Source organism: Mixophyes fleayi, chromosome 7 (assembly GCF_038048845.1).
Source record: "Mixophyes fleayi isolate aMixFle1 chromosome 7, aMixFle1.hap1, whole genome shotgun sequence".
Classification (NCBI taxonomy): domain Eukaryota; kingdom Metazoa; phylum Chordata; class Amphibia; order Anura; family Limnodynastidae; genus Mixophyes; species Mixophyes fleayi.
This window is the reverse complement of record NC_134408.1, coordinates 121,825,163-121,845,736: the sequence shown is the minus strand read 5'-3', so window position 1 is coordinate 121,845,736 and position 20,574 is coordinate 121,825,163. Positions and strand designations below refer to the sequence as shown.

The 20,574-nt window shown below is 38.6% G+C and overlaps 1 protein-coding gene across 1 annotated transcript in view; it reads left to right on the top strand.

Annotated features, from left to right (window-relative positions):
* The first annotated feature begins 61 nt into the window (after window positions 1-61).
* The window catches only part of MTX2 (metaxin 2), a 61,696-nt gene continuing 41,183 nt past the window's right edge, over window positions 62-20,574 (top strand). Inside the window, exons 1-2 of the mRNA XM_075180566.1 lie at window positions 62-223; window positions 17,200-17,247. Of these exons, the coding sequence (XP_075036667.1) occupies window positions 184-223; window positions 17,200-17,247 (88 nt within the window). The 5' untranslated portion in view covers window positions 62-183. The remainder of the gene's footprint in view (window positions 224-17,199; window positions 17,248-20,574) is intronic.

The window sequence follows — 20,574 nt, the reverse complement described above, 5'->3', positions numbered from 1 at the left end:
AACCAGAACCGCTCGTCTGAGCTTCAACGCCATTTTTTTTTTGCCAAATAAACTTTATTAAGAAAACGCGTGCACGGCTGCCGCTGTACGGCATCGCCGTTACCATGGATACAGGCGGAAGTACTTGTTAGACTTCCTGGTAGAGTGACCTTAACCTTGCACGTGAAGCGGAGGGTTCCAGTCATGTCTCTGGTTACTGATGCCTTTGTGTCGCAGATAGCAGGTAACAGCCCGCTCCTCGCAGGAGGGTATTAGGGGGTCTGCTGTAACCAGCTCAGGGTATAGAGGAGGGATACCTACCTGTAAGCACTGTCACACAGCCTGTGGCTTCCCAGCTGGTGAGGAACTATAAGTCGCAGCATGCCCTGCCACACCAGCTGGAAAGACACAGCCTTGACGTACATAACTCAGACAGGTGTCAGACACATATTGCAGCCTGCAGATCTTTCTATTCCAGTATCTATCTAACCTAGGCTATGGGCACACTGGAGTTTGCAATGCGTTTCTAATTGCATATTAAGACGTGCAAACCACAGTGCGTTTATGTATGCGTTTAGTCAGGTTACAAATTATGTTGTTTAAACCAAATGCACGTGGAAATGCTTCCATGTATTTATGCTGTCATCCTACTGCGATGAATGTAAGATTTTGACTGTAACACTGAAATGGGACCACTTTAAAAAAATAAAACAACGCAGAAGCTTAAATACATGTATGTACTGTCATTTTTATTTTCACTGTTGTTTACATAAGTTTATCTTACTTTAGAAACGGCTAAAACTTATAATTTTGACACCAGTGTGTACATAGCTAAATACTGAACATAGAAGCAACGATTTGTTATGCTTTACAAATAATGTTGCTTTTATTTGCAACTAGACATTTTTTTGAACAAGGATCAGGATAAGAAGGCTCATTCGCTTCATACATTATAAAGCGGTTAGACTTTCGTTGCATTATTAGAATACACAAAGAAATTATTTTTACAAACGTCAGGACCATTACACTTCAAAATTGATGTTCAGATAAGATCCATGGAGGTAAAATACATTGTTCAGTGTTACCATGACCTTTCACTGAAGCTCTTTTTGAAAACTAAATAAAAAAAAAAAATCTTCACTGCAGACACCTGATGTTCCTATCACATTTTTAGGGAAACAGGTGATGGGATCTTAAACAGGTTAAAAAGATGATTCTGCAGGCATATGCGTTACTGTGACATCCCTGGCCTTGTGTATGAATCAACCAACCAATCAACAGATTGCTTTCCTGCAAAGCTGTCACTCAAGCTCTGCCTACTTAGTTAGAAGAACCCCTTTCTGCTAACACAGCAGCCTGCTGCAGAGAAAGGAGACATAGCCTGGCAGGACATATTAGGGAAGTATAATCACTCCAGTTATTTCATGTATATTGTTCAGCTCAGTAATACACATCTGCTATAAACAGGATCTTTTAATATATTGTTGCCCACACATGATTTTAGATTTTACTGTGTATGACAAGCTTTGTTTGTATTGCGTATCCTTTTTGTCTGTAGCAGTTTATTAAGAACTTCTTGATTCTCTAAATATGTACCAGGTAATGATGTGGTTACCATACTTTCTCATGTTGTGACACGGCTGTCAACATACTCAACCAATTTGTGATAATGCAAATTGTTAAACTATTGTAATGAGTAAAGCCAACATAATGAAAAAAATAGAACAATTTTGAGACCAATGCAAATCTTATTACATTCCTGTAAAATAAAGTGCATGCATTATACCCACTCCATATATGTATTTTCTTTCAGGGTTTGTTCACACCTAAACACTTTTTTGTGTTTGTCACGTGTTAATAAAGTTATGAAAAGCATATTAAACATAGGTCAAATAATGAATTACTTTTCCCCTATATGTAATCATGTTATGCTGCATAATCTCTTATGTTAGGCCGAAGGGCCTCTATATGTGTTTAACAAAATGTAAGAAATACCACCTATCTATATTCAGTGTTTCAACCAACTCTGTGTTGCAATAAAACAATTTTTTTTTTGGGGTGGGGGGCGCTTGTGTCCCTTCACACATGATCTGGTCACTTCTTGTTCATCCTCTCTCGGTACACTACTAACACAGTCAGAGCCACACTCCTGTGGTCTTAGGAAATGCTGGGAATGTCTTTGGGAGCCCTATATATATATTATGAACAAAATGCAACATAATCATATAATTAGTGTAATCTACAAGAATCAAAAGATGTCTTTTGATGGAAGGGACACTATTCACTCTCCAAAATGTCCTGATTTAAAAGTGTGGTGACAACGTCTTGAAATTATTATGATTCACCCGCCCCTAAAAGCCACGAACTTCACCGGGCATCACAAACCTATTTAGTTGACGCTGATATTTTATTACTTGAGCCATCATTGAATAGGAAGTATTGTAAAGCTGTCATCCATATAGACTTTGTTGGAACGCCGAGCTATTCCTTTACAGCACAATAAATTCAGGAGGAACACCATCAACACAGAGGAAATAACACTCTAAAGTGTTAGGGTTCAAAGTTTTGCTTATTAGTTCTATTGTCTTAAGAGATTGTTCATAGCGTCTTATTCGGCCTATGTGAGGTATATTGTGCTCTGGTGGTTTTCTTGATGAATGCTTAGTATTTTGATACTTTTATGCACTTGTTAATGGAGGACTCTGCTACGATCTATATTATCTCGATGAATCTCAGTCCCCCTGACTAGTAGACCTGCCAGCAGGGCCGTAACTAGGGCTGTTTGACAGGAGCGACCGCCCAGGGCGCAATGCTGAAGGGGGGTGCAATTTAGGAATATTTTAGGTTAATTTGGTTAAAATTAAGGGCTAGGGGGCCGGCATCTGTCTTTCTCGCCCCAGGTGTTAGAATTCTAAGTTACGGCATTGCCTGCCAGGGTTCCTGACATCAGTCCCGCACAGTACAGGAGTTGCTCATCCCGGTCATCACTTGCACCGGGCATTTCTCTCTGGCTGACACCTGCAAAAATTAGGCTGGGTACACACTACAGGGTTTTCAGCCGATTATCGGGTCAGTCAAACGATAAACAACCGTTCAGCCCGATATCGTATCGCTGCAATAATGAACGATTATTGTTCCAAAGCACATTGTATCATATAATTTAATTTTTAAACTGGACTAAAAATCTTGTTCAACGATGGAACAATGTCGTTCCAATTCTGCAGTGTGTATGCACAATTTTTTCAGCTGATTGTCATGACAGATGAAGATCACAGGTCTGAAGGTAAAATGTGCTTAGTGTGTGCACTTGAATCGACTTGTGGATCGTTTTGTTTTGTTTTTTTGTTTTTTTTTTATAGTTGGTAAAATAGTTAAGGATATCTCATCGGGGGCAATTTTATCCAGTGTGTACTCAGCCTTAGAAAGTTAACTGATCGTTATAAATGGAGGATCATTATAAATGGAGCGGATGATGGCTGTCAGTGCTTGCAGTTTACTTTCAAACTTCTCCTGGCTGTTCTCTAAGGAGAAGTGACTGTTATAGGTGACGTTGGGCTAAGTAATTCCTAAACAATGCAGGTCCCAGTGATGAGACCCTTGATTGGTAAAATCTAGATAAGTGTATTCTTCTTTTAAGGGACTTAACTGACCTCAGATGTGAAGTATCTGTTTTACTTATGTTGGTAAAATATATGGGCTACAAATACTATAACTGTCTTTATTCATTGATATAGATATATATTGTGTGTCCTTATATCTGCCCACTCGTATATCCATTTAGCGGGTTTGCATCCTTCCCTCGGCACAGTACAGTTTAACTGCTTGGATCTGTTTGTTATGGCTCTGGGCAATTACATCAGTGCTTGAAGCTGACTTCCAAGCCTCATAATGACCCCAGTGACGTAATGTGGGTGTGAATAGATGCACAATGTCCCTGGCGTAGAAAATAAATTTCTCATAGTAAGATGGAAGCTTTAAAAAATTAGTTACCAACATTTATACATCATTTTTATTTGGCCCTTTTAAAAATAAACACATAAAATAGTGTTTGTATAAATGATAAAAAAAATGCAAAGAACTAAGGAGTATGTTTAATAGGTTAAATAATGTAGATGTAGCATTGAAATAAAGAGAACATTTAGAAAATGAAAAAGGTATTTCCTGTTTATATTACTAAAAGAAAGACCTATTTGTTCGGAAGAGTAAAAATGAAACATGTTATTTCTTGCTAAACAGATGCAGGACCAAAAAAAATTAATAAATGAGATGTTTGGCCTCTTAGGGGTTAATATGTAAAAAGTCATTTTTCATTTTGAAATATCCAGTATGACAGTCTGAAATGTATTATAGCCATCACACACCATCGCAATCACTGATTCTTTGCAGGTATTTGGGTATATTTAGGGATATCATTTTTCTAAGGACATCTAGGTAAATTCTTAGCAAACAAAGAGCTTTGATTATGTTCTGGCCTCACTGACAAACAATGCGGTATATTACGGTTTCAGAAAAGATAAGTGTAGATGCAATATTCTCCAGGGAAGCTGTCTTGAATAGTGATTTTATAAAAGTTGTGTTAGACTATCTTGCTTCACTTCACTGTGTGTTTAGTTTCCTGGCCTCGAATATCACATTTATATGTGGTATATGGAATGTTTTATGCCACAAAACGGCTACAGGAGAGCTCTTTTTTACTTTTGTATATTTATTATATGGGGCGAATAAATAAGAATCCTTGTTTTTAAACTACATGTAGAATGCTAAACTGATTTAAATGAGTGTTTATTGGAAAACAATTTAATATTTTTGTTGAGGTAAAGTAAAGCTGGGCACACACCTATGCAATTATCGTGCAGGTCACACCACTCACAACTGTTTGTGAGATATTGAAAGAGTGTTTACACTCCCACGGTCATGTTTTATGCTATCAAAACACATCTGTTGATTTGGTTCTCTAAATTTCCTAAAAATCCCGATCAACGATGGAACAATGTGTTTTCAGCAGATGGTTATGAGAGATGAAGATCACAGATCTGAAGGTAAATTGTGTAGGTGTGTTCACATGAATCGGCATGCTAACCAGGACTTTCAATTGTTGGTGAAATCGTTAGCCCTTGTATCTGAAGTATGATAGCATAGGTATGTACCTAGCCATAAGCTAGCAAACATTTACAGATCTTTTTCTTTTTTTTTTTCTCCTTTAAAACCTTCCCCATCCATCACAATGGCTCATTGTGTATTGGCTGAATTCAGAACATTTTAAGTTAAATTGTGTAAAATTATAAAATGATACACTAGAACAGATAAAAATGTACTTTGTATGACATTTCCAAGCATGCTATTTAGTAGTATTGATTTCAACGCTTCCATTTCAGAGATTACAACATACAGAAGTATGGAGGATTGCATGTGCGACTTTATAAATTAGCTTTCCAATCATGTTTGATAGGGATTGGTTGTTTGTGGGTAACACGCTATATATTTAAATAAAAAAGAAAAGTTTTCAGTCCTTATCGTATTGATAAGGATTGAACTATTTCTCATATTTATTAAAAAATCTCCACAGGAGCAGCAGTCACGAAAGACTGCTGTTCCTGTGGAGTTAAAAACTTATCTTTTCGCTGCCTCCTCGTTCCCGAAGCTGCTGTGCGATCCATAGAACCCTTGTGCGCATGCTCCGTCTGAACACTTCTCTGCACTTCACTGTTGCAGAGAGCGGAGTGTGACAGGGAGGGATCATGTGATCCCTCCACACATGCACTGTTCACCTCTGCTCTTCGGAGCAGAGCTGAACAGTGCTGAAAAATAGCAGAAACGGCAATGTACGTCAGCATGAGCTGGCGTACATTAGCGTATGTGTTAAACCATTTCTATTCATTTTTAAATGAATACATAACAGATCTATGGGGACTGCTATGTGTTACGAAAAAAAAGTGCAAAGCGATGCACTGTTGATAGATGAGGCAAATACTTCAATTGGCGTCTATTCCCCGAAAACTGCTGTTTTCAGGGATTAGACACCAATTGAAGGTTTAATAAATAGGCCCCTGGTAGAGGTAGATGCTTATGCTGGTGATTTTGTGGTGTCAAAGCAGGGAGAAAATGGGGAGGATTACAAGAGAGAGAAGAAACACTAAGCTAAGGGCTAGATTTACTAAGCTGCGGGTTTGAAAAAGTGGGGATGTTGCCTATAGCAACCAATCAGATTCCAGCTGTCATTTTGTAGAAGGTACTAAATAAATGAAAGCTAGAATCTGATTGGTTGCTATAGGCAACATCTCCACTTTTTCAAACCCGCAGCTTAGTAAATCTAGCCCTAAGTGCTTATTTACACCAATGTATTTGTAATGCTGTTTGCATGCATTAGTTAATGCTTGAAAACTGCTTAGCATTTTAAATACATTGTTCTTACTGAGCTCTGTCCAACAATGTTCGGAATACAGAATTTTGTATGCCTCAGTTTTCATTGCTTAACACACGTTTCCAATAATAAAACTGAATTGAGTATTGCTCAGTGCATTAAAATGCATCTTCATCAGCTACTTAAATAGCGCCAGTACTTCTGCAGCGCTGTACAGAGAACGCACTCACATCAGTCCCTGCCCCATTGGAGCTTACAATCTAAATCCCCTAACACACACACACACACACACACACACACACACACACACACCCCGAGAGAGACTAAGGGCAATTTAATAGCAGCCAATTAACCTACCAGTATATTTTTTGAGTGTGGTAGGAAACCCACGCAGACATGGGGAGAACATACAAACTCCACACAGTTAAGGCAATGGTCGGGAATTGATCTCATGACCCCAGTGCTGTGAAGCAGAACTGATAACCACTAAGCCACCGTGCTGCCCATGTTCTTTTTAAGATGGGTTTTTGAGACACCTGTGTTGAAAACACAAAACGCTTCAGGTTGAAAGAGGGGAAAAAAAGGGCTTGTTCAGACAAGTAGTTTGGAAAAAGATATGCTTAAATGGTGTAAGTCCTCCACACTTCTCTGGGTATAAAGGAAATATGGAAGAAGGGTCAGTTGAAGTAGTGCCAACACCCAAAGTAGCAACCTTTAAAAATGTTCTACTTTTTAGTGAGGGAAAGACTTAAAGCACACAGCATGTTTCGGATAGTACCCTTCAACATCATAATCAACAATTATTTATATAGCGCCAGCAAATTCAATAGCACTTTACAATGGAGAACAATTGAGAACAAACACGGTGATAAAACAATACTGTACACTCAGGACTTATACATGAGTGACAGCATTTCACCCAGTTATTACTAGACAGTACATAAATTACAAGTATTACAAATGACTCTACAATACATAACTGTTAATACATAGTTATGTGGATACCTCATTATTAACAAACATAATATTTAGCAGGTTTAAAATAAGCATTAAGTGATATAACATATTCTATGGACCTAGCCTTAAACAATGGGCAATCAAAGTGACCTTGATGTAATCATGTTAAAAGTTCCAATTTTGCTTTAAGATGGTGCTTTGATGCTTTTATACACGTGCTGTCAGGCTCATCGCTTCCTTTGACATCAACTTCTTGATACAATTTTCAAGAGTAGAGGGTGTATGATCTCTGTGGTGGTAACAATGTCTGCAGTTTTCTTCTTGCTGGTTGTATTTTTGAGGAATCATTGGGTGCACCCCATAGTGTCCAAGAGAGAGCTTAAAAGTGTCTTTCATGCATATTGCACATAATAGACTCACCAGGGAGGCCTATCGTCTCAGGAATTGGGCCAGTTGTATCTAGGATCTCAGAATATGTGGATATTTTAAGAAATATGTTTGTAAAGGACACTACCTATTATATGACAACGTCTAAAGGATTTCATGTATTGCTCTTACCTCTGTGATTGCACAGATATTATAAAAGGATGAGGCACTGTCAGGTTCTAGACAAACATTTGTACTTTGAAATACAATACAAATTGTATACAGCAAAGTGAACTGTACTTACATTTGTGTGGTACAACAATGGGCACAATTTTTGCGTGCAGTTATACCAACCTGTTCATGGGCTGATGATGGCAAGGTCATGTTTACAACAATAGTTCTTATAGTTTTTATTTCATGCTAACTGTAAGAGATATATTGATGATGTGCTTGTGCTCCCTTCTATGGGAATGAACTCAACATGAGCTTGAAGCATTATTGTCTTTAAATAATGTAAATAACTGGAATTTAAAATTTACCTCTAAATGTGATGATAGAAAACATGAATTTTTATTATTTTTTTGATTCATCTTTATTTAATAATTCTCATTATGGACATGGGTAAATACAATGAATGCATATATAAAAAGTGGATAATAAATATCAGTGTTATGATTAAAATCTAAGTAGCAGACCAATAAATATTCTATTTTCCCAGCTTCTTAGAATTAAAAGGAACTGTAGTACTAAGGAACGTTTTGTAGAACAAATCGATTTTTATACATCAATGTTTGAAGAGCGTGGGTACCCAAAATAACTTCTAGAAGACAGCATAGATAAATCTAGGTTGTAACATTTTGTTGGTGTATATAAGAAAGAGCAGTAGTCGGTCCCTTCTGAGTATAAATACGTTTGTACTTTTACCACTAATTTATAATTTTTCAGAGCAAAGTAGAAAATACATTTTGGTGGAACATATTCAGGATGTATTCAGTTTTATAAGACTATATACCATGTACAATGTTTAAAAGGACAAAAAGCGATTTGGGATATGATGCAGCTATTATTCGTGGGAGTCTTCTCAACAATATAGGTGTAAGTTATCCCTATAATCAGTGTAGTGTATATAAACATTGTCAGAGGGATATGAGCGGCCATCACTCATTTGGTAAATATTTGTTGGAGTGTGGTCGCGGGTAGAGGTGAACTGGTAAGACAAATTTAGCACTTAAATTGAGGATTCAAGAGCATCTTCCAAATATTAGGAATAAACTAGACACTGTTCTCAGACACCTTCAGAAGTACAATGCCCTAAACCTGCAATGCCTTAGATGTAAAGCTATAGAACATATAGATTATGATAAATAGGGTGTAGACAGACTGTACATTATCGCAGAGAGGCGGCTAGTGGATATTTTGGTAAAGACCGATTTTCCAAAAGGTATGAATGAGGGTTACCAGATCACACCTTTTTTTAGATTAATACATTTCTGATATTTTCTCTCTAAGAAAGGCGCTCCTTAATCTGACATCTCGTAAATGATTGGTCTATCTGTTTTCTCAATGTGCCTCTTATATGATATAAATACTCCCCCTTGCTTTTAGGATTTGTTGGTCACTGGAGCTTACTATAAAACTGGAGTCTCCCATTATAAGGTGCCCTTTAACTAGATCCCCTATAACTAATGGGCATTTTGCCTTCCTAAAGCGCTCTCCTCTGTGCTACAAATATCTAGTACTCATTACTGGTGGCCAAAACATGATATATATCTTAAAATATTTTATTGTTCAATCTACTGATTTTTCATGATACGTAGATAATTATACTTTCCTTTGTTGTTTTTGTTTTTTTCCTCTTTTGAAAAATGCTTTGGAGAAAGATCATCATTTCTTAACTAACATTTTATAGAGTTGACTGTATCATTAAATACATTGAGGGGGGAATTCAATCCCCCGTGATGAGCCGCTCAACATCACCGCTGTGCTCATTCCTGTGTACTGCGGTAGCCGGACATCACAGATTTTTCTGCCTTTATGGGGATTGTTCTAGAGACACTCCGCATCACATCACAGTATATTGAATTCCCTCCATTGTATTTTAGGCTACATTACGGGCAGCACGGTGGCTTAGTGGTTAGCACTTCTGCTTTACAGCACTGGGGTCATGAGTTCAATTCCCACCATGGCCTTATCTGAGTTTGTATGTTCTCTCCATGTTTGCGTGGGTTTCCTCCCACACTCCAAAAACATACTGGTAGGTTAATTGGCTGCTAACAAATTGACTCTAGTCTGTGTGTGTATATTAGGGAATTTAGACTGTAAGCCCCAATGGGGCAGGGACTGATGTGAGTGAGTTTTCTGTACAGCGCTGCGGAATTAGTGGCGCTATATAAATAAATGGTGATGATGATTACCATATCAAAAGGTGAACATTTTCTTCACAACTTTAAGATAGCTGTAGAAGAGGGGGGTGAGTTGGAGCCAGAATGTTCGTGATTGTGGCTTCTCTTCTCCCCCTCCCACCTACACGCATCTCCCCTGCAGTGTCACACAGATCCTGTTTCCAGTCGGAACTGAGACACTAACCATGGAGCTCCAGGGAAAACAACGGAGCAGACCCTGGGCTCCTGCGAGCGGCCGGAGTATCGTGCTCCAGTCGGTAGTGCAGATTTAATTTTACATAGAATTACAATATCTACTTTTTTTTATCAATTCATATTTCTAACATAACTTTATGCTATGCATGTGCAACTTGCACCATTCCTAATGCCATATGAACCACATAATGGAGTTAGGACTCAAGTTGTCATTCGTACTGGGATTTGGGGAAAGAAGAACTTCTTTAACAGCACTGAGTTCTATGTAACGTTACTTGATGGCTTGTAGCCCAGCAAAATCTATGGATTTGAATTATTGGCTGAACAGATACAAAGAGAATTTGTTGTACGTAATACACAGATCCACACAGACCTCTTTCCCCCTCGTGAGATATTGGTTTTGTAAATATTTAACATCGGTTGTGTTTTCGTGTAAATAGTTAACCTTTTTGGCTTGGTCTTCATGCCTAGAGTAATTTGGGAATCGGCTGAGGAAATTGAGATTTTAAGTAATGAAACAGGGAGCAGTGAATTAGTCCATTAAGTCTCTCTGCTATGAGACTCCATGGCATGTCCAGACTAGCAAGTCAGCCAATCAAAACAATTCTAATTGCGTTCTTTCTGGCTGCACAGTTTTATAATTTTAATGAGATATGGGCTTCTGGAGCCATTGAGTTTTCTACTATGTGATCTGCTTTCTTGCTATTGATATTTTGCAAGAACCCGTGCAGTAGTTAATCATTTCAGGGAAATTTCTCACAGTATTACACACGGCGAAAACAGAATTTTTTGCTCAAGGAATAAAATGCTCACCTCTGAAACAGACACTGTGCTCTTAAAATTCTCTACAAGGGCCCATCTGAAATAATTTAAACAAGAGAGGAGTAGCCTCTGACACTCCTGTTAGGTGAGAGACTTGGGGAACATAATACAGCAATAATTGTTCACAAAAGTTGGTTGATGCTATTGTAAGCCAGTATATTTGTTGTGGTAGGTTCTCCAAGGATGTTATAACTCTTAGGGCATATACATTTGACAATTTTTGATCTCTCTGTGCTCTGGTATGCATCTTCACCTCTGAATGGAGGGTGATCATGATGATGATGATATGGAGAAGCAAATAACGCTTGGCAAAATAGGTTGTTCTGGCAATTATTGTATCCATATTTTATTGTGTTCAATTGCTTCTTGACCACCACCATTGTATAAATGGCAGATCACATATCCGTAAAGCTTGAGCTGATGTTTATCTATAAAAATGGCGGTGACTCCTCTTCTGTCAGTGCCGTCATTGACAGACTGCAGATCCAGGAACCAGTTGATTTGGCTCCTGTACATTGGAAGACATTTTACATAGCGTTTACCGTAAACCCAAAGTCCATCAAAGTCTTTGTATTGCTGAGTGGTATAATATATATGAAATAACTGAACTAATATTTCCCTCATGTTTTCAGATTTGCCTTACAGAATTGTAATTGGTGGATTAATACAAAGGGGCAGGGCCAGTGATGTCACAGGAGCTCAAAAGACTGACGCCTGCAGTCTCTACTTTTTAAGACACTATCTGAAATATTTGGTGTCCTTAATGGAATAAGGAGGTAATAGTTTACGAATAATCCACTAATAACTGAGCTCCAGTGGTTAACACTGTACTACATAATCCAATTTTATGGTTTATATCTGAACATTTTAAATGTTCAGGCTTAGAGATCCAATTCAGTTGTGTTTTATCGTCTATTATGGAACATTTCCAAAAAGGAGTCATGTGACAATCAATACAGCTATTCTTCAAATATAAGGATATTTTTAAGGAGCACACTTATCCCCCCCCCCCAGTGGCGGATCCAGGGGGGGGGGGGGGGCGATCGGGGCTTGCTGCCGGTGGCTGCACACTGTGCAGGTCCGCTCGGCAGTGACAGTGTACTGCCCGGCTGCTCTGATTGTGTTTTAAACACAATCAGAGCAGCTGGGCAGCACACTGCCACAGCCGAGCAGACCTGCATATACTGTGCAGCCGCCGGCAGCCTTAGAAATCAGAAAGAGGGCGGGGCCTAAATCCCCCCCCCCTAAAATCGCCCGGGGTATAGCAATAGTCTGGATCCGCCCCTGCCCCCCCCCCCCCCACACACACAGCTATCACATTTGTTGCGCCTCATCTTGTGTATATACACCTGCATGTTTTCCAGAATCGCAAGTTCCGAAAACAATTTGTGTGTTTCTTTTATTGCTTGTTCATCTCTTCACAAGATTGCTTTTTCAGATGTTTATTTTATTAGCAGCCCAATTCTCCTACTGATTAATTAGGAAAGCATTAAGATGTAATAGATTTTGCTATAAAATTGTCTGTACTAGATTTTTTTTTTTCCCCTCCCGGTTGGCAAGTGAACATTTAATCATCAATATATCTAACCAACATCCTTACTTTGAAACTTCGATTAAAATTGCTTAAGACTAATTTTGTTGGTCTTGTAAATCAATTTAATAAGACCAAAATTGCAATACCAACTGTAAGTTATTAGAAAATGTCTTCTACTTAGTCTGCTGAAGTATATAATGAATTTTCTATCTGTTAAATATCCAGGAACATGTATATTACTATCAATATGATAAATTGTCTCGGTCTTGGAAAACAAATATTATCCTTAGGGGTTTTTCATTCCTCACACAGCAGCTTTGTATTGCTGTCTGGCGCTACGAAACCTTGACAGATCTTCAAATAATTGAAACCACAAAACATCTCTACTTAGGCTAAACTGTGTTCATTTTTACACTGAGCCGATGGGTCGTCATCCCTATCTACCTTGCCTTGGTTGACTCCGAGTGTCCTAATGTTTTAGTCAATTGATTTTGGTATCCCTTATAAAATTGATCTGCCCTTTCATGAAGGTGGGTGAAATTGGCTCATGTTCAGGCAGCCTATAATTACCAAGTTAGGTAATACTTCCCTTATTGATTAAGACTAATGGAAGAGACATTTTATCACTGTTTAGCTCTGCTTGATTCATGTAAGCATTAAATGCACTACTCATAATTTAGGTAAACTTCATATATACAATATAGTTGTCATTCCTCTGACCGAAATATAACCTGATGACCTGGTACCAATCATGGGGTTTTTAAAAACAGTAGAAGAAATAGTTGTTTTTTTTTTTTGTCTAAAGTATGTGTATATAGAGATAAATGTAATAATAATCATGTTGCTAGAATTTTCCTACTGTTTTGAAAAGTCACCTCATCTCCTTCAGCATCTGCCTATTCATTCTTATTAATTTGTGATCATCATCTCACAATACAGCGGCTTGTGGGCGGAACCTAGAGACAGTCGTCAGGCGTGATGTCATTAAGGCATGCCTGGATCTTTTCAGAAAGCCTTTATGTAGAAACTAAGATATACAAACACCTTGAGCGGTACAATGTGAAGGGATGTGTTTCGTTTTGCACTATTGGGTCTACTTTTGCACACTTAACATCCAGTGTTAAATTTGTATGTAATTTTATGCAATGGCTTTAAAGGCAAAACAATGCCTTTAAAGCCATTGCTGCTTTAAATTTTCACTGCAAAGTCGGCGAATAGCGGCAACTTGCAAAAATCGAAAGTTAATACATTTGCCCCCAAGACTCCAGAAGCTACAGGCATAGCAATTATAGTGACGTTGGAGCAGAAGAAATGGTATAGAGACAGGAGGGATGAGGGCCCTGATCATGAGAGCATCCTAAAGGGAGGGCAAACAGACAGCTGGCACAAAAGGGAGTCAGGGGAGCAAGTAAGGGGCCAGGAAGAGAGGTGAAGAGACAAGCATGGAGAGAGGGATAGGTGGATGGCTGGAAGGCTATTAGGAAAAGGTGAGTTTTGAGTGCCCGTTTGAAGGATCGGGGTGTAATGCTGGCTAGTGTTATCTTGTGTGCCTTGTACATGTAAATAACATCTCAATGGAAAGAGGTTAATGCCATCTGTACTGGCATGGAAATCAAGCCCTTTTTGCGTTATGCAAATGTTATGCGGTAAAAGAGCAAAATAGAAATAGAAAAATATTTTTTTACATTCTGAAATCTATAAAATATACAGTTCAACTTTTACTATTAGACTTAAGTTGTCTTTAAAGTTAAACATTTTCTTTGCTTAAAGGCTAACTTTACCCAAAACTTTAAAAAAATGTTTTGGGTGGAATTGCATGACCTAAAATAAAATGCAACATTTTACTTCCTAGCATTTGGTGAATCTGGTGGTTTGGCGGGTGCTCTGATGTAAGTTTCCTACTCAGGAGGGCCTTATTCAGGTTGTCAAAGCCCCTCCCCTTAACTTCCCATTCATGCGAATGTGCAGAGAACTGCATATACTAGTCATAGCTAGCCACTATTCACCTCTTGCCAATATCCCCAGTGGCATCTACATCAGTCCCTGCTGCTAGGCCTCACTTCCACCTATTGTATAGCAAGAGGATTATCACACATCAATGAAGTAGACAGGAGGGCTCTGTGAGGAGATTAGAGGATTATGGGACTGAGAAAATGATCGTTCGCTGGTTTGACTCAAAGCAGCCTTGAGTTCCAATCCATTCACACTAATTTATCAGTCACACTATTTGGCCTTGTGGTCCAGTCTTATGGCGCAACTGCTGAATGGCCCAAACCTGTCTTATTTGCTAGCCCTGAATGCTGTTTTATTAACCTCTTTTATAGAAATATGAAAATCCCATGTACAGGAATATTATTAAACAACATTACCCATACATACATCATACATTTAGATTAGACACACTCCAAGGGAAATAAAATATTGGGGTTGTGTGCCTATAATTTCAGGCAGGTGAGTTAGGAAGAGTTATTTATGTTAATGTTTATTATGGTGATTTCCGTCTATACTTCTGTTTACCATTACCCCAGTGCTTGGATAGCTATTAGTTGTGTCCCTAAATAAACAGCTCCTTACTTAGCTTTATCCAGTGACTCAAAGATCTGTTGTTTGTCATTACTACCTCACTCTGTACAGGAAATGTTCAAAATGCCTGTATTATATTGTTCATACAAATATAACCGTTCCATACATAATAATAAACTTGCATAAGGTTTCCCTGAGGCTAGGAGCCAGAGTACATATCCTCTGGTAAAGCCTGGTGTATGCATCTATTAGGGATGGGTTGTCATGTTATTTACATAAGTATTGTCTCTATTAATGAGACTGTTACATTAAGAGACTGGCCTGAAAAAGTAGCTGTATCACTTTAAATGGCTAATGTCTGTTAATTGAATGCACAAAATGCTTGAGAATATGCATACTGTTTCATTTACCTGAGTAGCTGCCTAGAGGAGCCTAGTAGTCGAAGAATAAACTAGGGTTTGACTTCATTATAGCGTGAATGATAAGTTTATATGGAGTTATTATAACATTAATCAAGTTGATGGATTGGAAATATGACAGAGCTGTAGCAATGTGTAATTTCCATGCCTACTGTTCTGCAAATGTTGTTCACCTCTCCGCACACCATTCAGAAGAGTGATGCTGCAAGTTTCAAGTGCAGATTGTAACCCTTGTTGTGCCATTCATTAAGTATAAGCTGTCTAATGACATTAATGTTTAATTTGTACTTCTCAGCGTGTGAAAAACGTTCACTTCTGAGGAACTCTCTGTGTAATACATCTATTGGTGTCAGGATTATTCTACTTTGGAAATTATTTGATAGTCTGGTATGCTAATATGTGACGTATAGTTTATTTTTTTTATGGTCCACAATCCTTCTACACATCTTTGCTATGATATGGACCTGTTACCTTGGCCCACAAAATGATTGCAGTGGGTGGTAATCATTGAATCTAAATTGATCATTATTGCGCATGTTGTTAAATGTGGTTGGAAGACAACCGCAGATCATTGTTATTGGTCTGTATGCGCAGTCATCTTCCCATTGGACTAAGAGGCCTCAGTTATTGAATGTTGGCAAATTTTACAGTGTATGTCAGCAATCACAAAATATTTTACAAAGCAAGTTTAGACATATCAAAATCTGTGCAAAATGCTGTCTGTTCTGTCCTTCAGGGAAAGCCGACACTACTTAGGATGTTGGAGCTTCGTGTATGACTCTAGGGGGTATATTTACTAAACTGAGGGTTTGAAAAAGTGGAGATGTTGCCCATAGCAACCAATCAGATTCTAGCTGTCATTTTGTAGAATGCACTGAATAAATGAAAGCTAGATGCTGATTAGGGCAGCACGGTGGCTTAGTGGTTAGCACTTCTGCCTCACAGCGCTTGTGTCATGAGTTTGATCCCCGACCATGGCCTTATGCGTGAGGAGTTTGTATGTTCTCCCCGTGTTTGCGTGGGTTTCCTCCGGGTGCTCCGGTTTCCTTCCACACTCCAAAAACATACTAGTAGGTTAATAGGCTGCTATCAAATTGACTCTAGTCTGTGTGTATTTGTGTGTGTTAGGGAATGTAGACTGTAAGCTCTTTTGGAGCAGGGACTGATGTGAGTGAGTTCTCTGTACAGCGCTGCGAAATTAGTGGCACTATAGAAATAAACTGATGATGATTGGTTGCTAAAGGCAACATCTCCACTTTTTCAAACCTGCAGTTTAGTAAATATACCCCTAGGGATGTTCTGAAGGTACATTTTGTGTGACTGGTTAAAGTTTTTTTTTTTTTTTTTGTGAAAGTTGTATTGTCTGGTTTCTGGAAACAAAATAGACATAAATCCTAATTGTGCAAAAACATCTAATTCTGCTCAAAATGTTGTTTTAATGAGTCGGATGCTGTTTGGTTTGACTATTAAATGGAATTATGGGTGGACTTTTCATTTTGATTTTGCAACAAGTCTGGAAAAGGACTCCCAAAAGTACGTAGTTGCTCACATAATTTGAGCTTCCAATGCTTGAAATAACCGGGTAAATTCAAGTCGATAGGTGCAGCTTGTTAACATGTACACCTTGTGTTTCTTCTACAGCCGTAGAACCATGGCCTGAAAATGCTGCTCTTTATCAGCCACTGAAAAGTGAGTATATGTTTCTGTTGTCAATTATTACAAAATGCTCATTGCATGAATTTACAAAGTACAGTTATGGGGTTTACTGTCGGGAATGTTTTTGTTTTTTTTACAATTTGTCACAGTGTGCCTGGTTGCCTGGAATGTCCGATAGACTCTGTGAACCATATCGGGGAAATTCTAATATGTGGAATAATACGCCTTGCCCCGCCCATGCATATTGTATCATCAAGCCCCATCCCACTTTATCTTCCCATAGCTTCCCCTGGAAGGAAAATAAGTATGAATGCTAAAAAGTACCAAAACATATTCCCCTTCTTATTAAATTTAGATCTCCTCTTAGTAATTGTAGGAAGACTTGGTTATCTAGTCTGTGTTTATGACAAAATCACTGAACATCAGCAGTAATTTACCTTTTTCCTGCTGGTTCTGATAAGAGATCCCACTCTGGTCATTTTCTTGGTGGTGTGACACAACCTCTGAACCGGCTGCCACGTGTATCACTATTGCTGACACAACAAAGGCTTATAAATAGATGGTCTTACGTTTGTTTGAAAACTAAAATGAATTACAATTGTTTTGTTTCATTTATTGGTTTGAGGACTTTGACCTGTTAATGATAATGGCATCAAGCCTGGCATTGTGGCATATGTCCTGGTACACTGGTCGGCTAGAACTGGAATATAACCACTGTACAATTGAAGAGGCCAAATTTAATTACACTCATACACTGTGTGGTGTTACACAAGACCTCTGTTTAGAAGAGCCTTGTGTACGCCTGTTAATTACAAATATACACTGTTATTTTGAGCGAAGCCTTGCAAAATCTCCCCCAGACAGCCAACAATCTGTTATTGACTTGGTGCTGTGGCTGCCGATGGCTATATGAAATAATACTGAGCAGGTACAGTTGGCATGGTTACTAGTAAAAAGAAAGCTGAGGCAGCATATATTGGAAGTGTCATGGTTAATGGAAAGGGATGGAGGGGGCTGATAGAGAAGGAGCTGTTAGAATACACAGGCTGTAGTGGTCCTTGCTCCCTTCAGCAGCTCTTCATATATCATCAGATTACATTATTGCCCACATTTGGTGATCTGCAGACTGCTACAATTGTCAAAAGGCTGCAAAGTAATGAAGACTAATACATGGCAGCCTTATAGTCTTTTAGGCATGGAATTTTTATTGCAGTGATCTTGTCATCCCTCTTTTGTCCGATGGGCTTGAATCGCCGTTTGCAATATCAGCTGCAAGCGCGTCTGCTGCCATTCTGTATTTCAGATGATTTCAAAAGCTGGAATATATATTTGTGTTTTGTTTTTCTTTGTTTGTAAAGGTGACATTAACAAAACACTGTCATAGTATGTAGCTGGTTTCAACAATGTGGTGCTGCCCTAGACTCTGAATTAATTCCCACGTATAAACTGTGAATGTGTATATTATTTTCTAGGAGTATACACTTGTGTGTTTTGTTTTTTTTAATGTTTATTTTGCCTTCTATGGTTATTTTTTGTAACTGGCTCTGCCTCCTCTGTACCTAAGTGTAGACTTGTACACATTTGCATACTTGGCAAATTAGGGTCATAGCCCCTCCCATAACAAGCTAATACAATTTATAGATTTCTTTGTCTTGAATAATTTAAATTTAACTCTCTGTAAAACATAAATGACTGAGGAAACTTAATATTATATGGGGGGAATTCCATTCCCCTCGAAGTACCGCGCGCTAAAACTTACGGTAATAGTGCGTGTAATCACCGTTATTACGGTGATGGTGCGCATAATTACGGTAGTTCTAACGTCGGCTTTTTGCTTGCAGCTCCCTGAGCTGCGAGCAGAAAGTCGGGTTAATATTACTGTAATAACGGTAATATCTATAACGCTGCAGTACTTCGGGGGGGGGGGGGGGATTGAATTCCCCCCTATAAACGTAATTAATACTAGCATGTTTTGCACATCCCCTTTAAATCCTAGTCCCTTTTTCTGCCCAGAAGAGAGACTTGCCAGCAAAACCTATTGTTATAAATTATTGAGACGGGGTTTAGGCCTGAGTACTTTACTCTTAAAATATACTTATTTTTTAATTTGTACAACATTGGGCCTGGTTAACTGTATTTCACCTGTGCTGAGAGCTGTGTCTGACAACAAGGAAAGAACCTGTCATTGGGGGTCATTTACATCACGCAACACAAATAGGTTTTGTTTTGCACTAGTGCTTCTCCCAGCGCATTTCACTTTGCACGCCTACTTTCTCTGCACACTGGATGTCTACCTAGACCAAATAATGAGAAGATGTGCACTGTGCAGAAGTCTAATCATCACACCATAGTCCAGTCTCTTACTACTTTAGAACCACTCCTACCATTTAATATAACTTTCTGTCTTTCTCCTAAAATACTGCTCGGTTTAGCCTCATTGCTGGCTTTAATTAATGAGGAGTGATGGGACCTCAGTATTGCTATTATGTGTCACTCTCATGCGCTTGAAGTTTTATTTTAATATTGTAAAATATAAGCCTAGATTTGTCTTTTCCACCGTAATGCAACTGAAAGTAAAAACTTCACTCTCTTAGGATATAGGATAATATCTGATATCTGCCAGCTCTGAACGGGCACAAAATTCAAGTTTTTTTGCTGAGTGGAATGTCTGTGTGTCCTTACACAAATGCCCCAACAATTTGCATCCCCATCCGTCACCAAAGATGGTTTTGCTGTGCTTCAACAATTCGGCGTGTTGTAAGTGACCTCAATTGCTGGTGGCTGTTCAAGCAGTTGAATAGCAAGTGTAGAGTGTATGTAAAGTCTGACTGGGTTGGCTGCAGTTCCTATCCAATCAGGTTCAGGACTTCATACACATATTCTGCACAGGTAGTTTGAGATTCTTGCCCAACACTAAGCTCTTTTCTCCATGCAGTGAGATGTGACTGCTCAGTGCTTCATTACAGGTAACAGTCTAGTTTCTGGAGGGAGACCTCTGGCGAATGGCTAAAAAATTTAAATTGTGAGACCAGGAGCAACGTTTGGCACTTCATCTCACAAATTGCAATTAAAATTAATTTTGCACAATACTTTTCTATTTCTTCCTGGGACCTTCAAAGTTCTTAAAATAACAAGTGCACCGGTCACTCCAACATACACTATAAGCACATTGGTTATTTTTGTCTACTCTTTTTAGGGGTTTTATGTGCAAGAGGTCTATTGTACACACATATCCCCTAAGCTGTCTGTAACTGTTGTCTAGGTACACTTTAGTAGAGTGTAGCTAGGACTTACCTGTAGTGCAGCTTTGCCTCCTATGTACTTGCAGCTTCTGCTAGATATGCAGTCCTCTGTCACCAC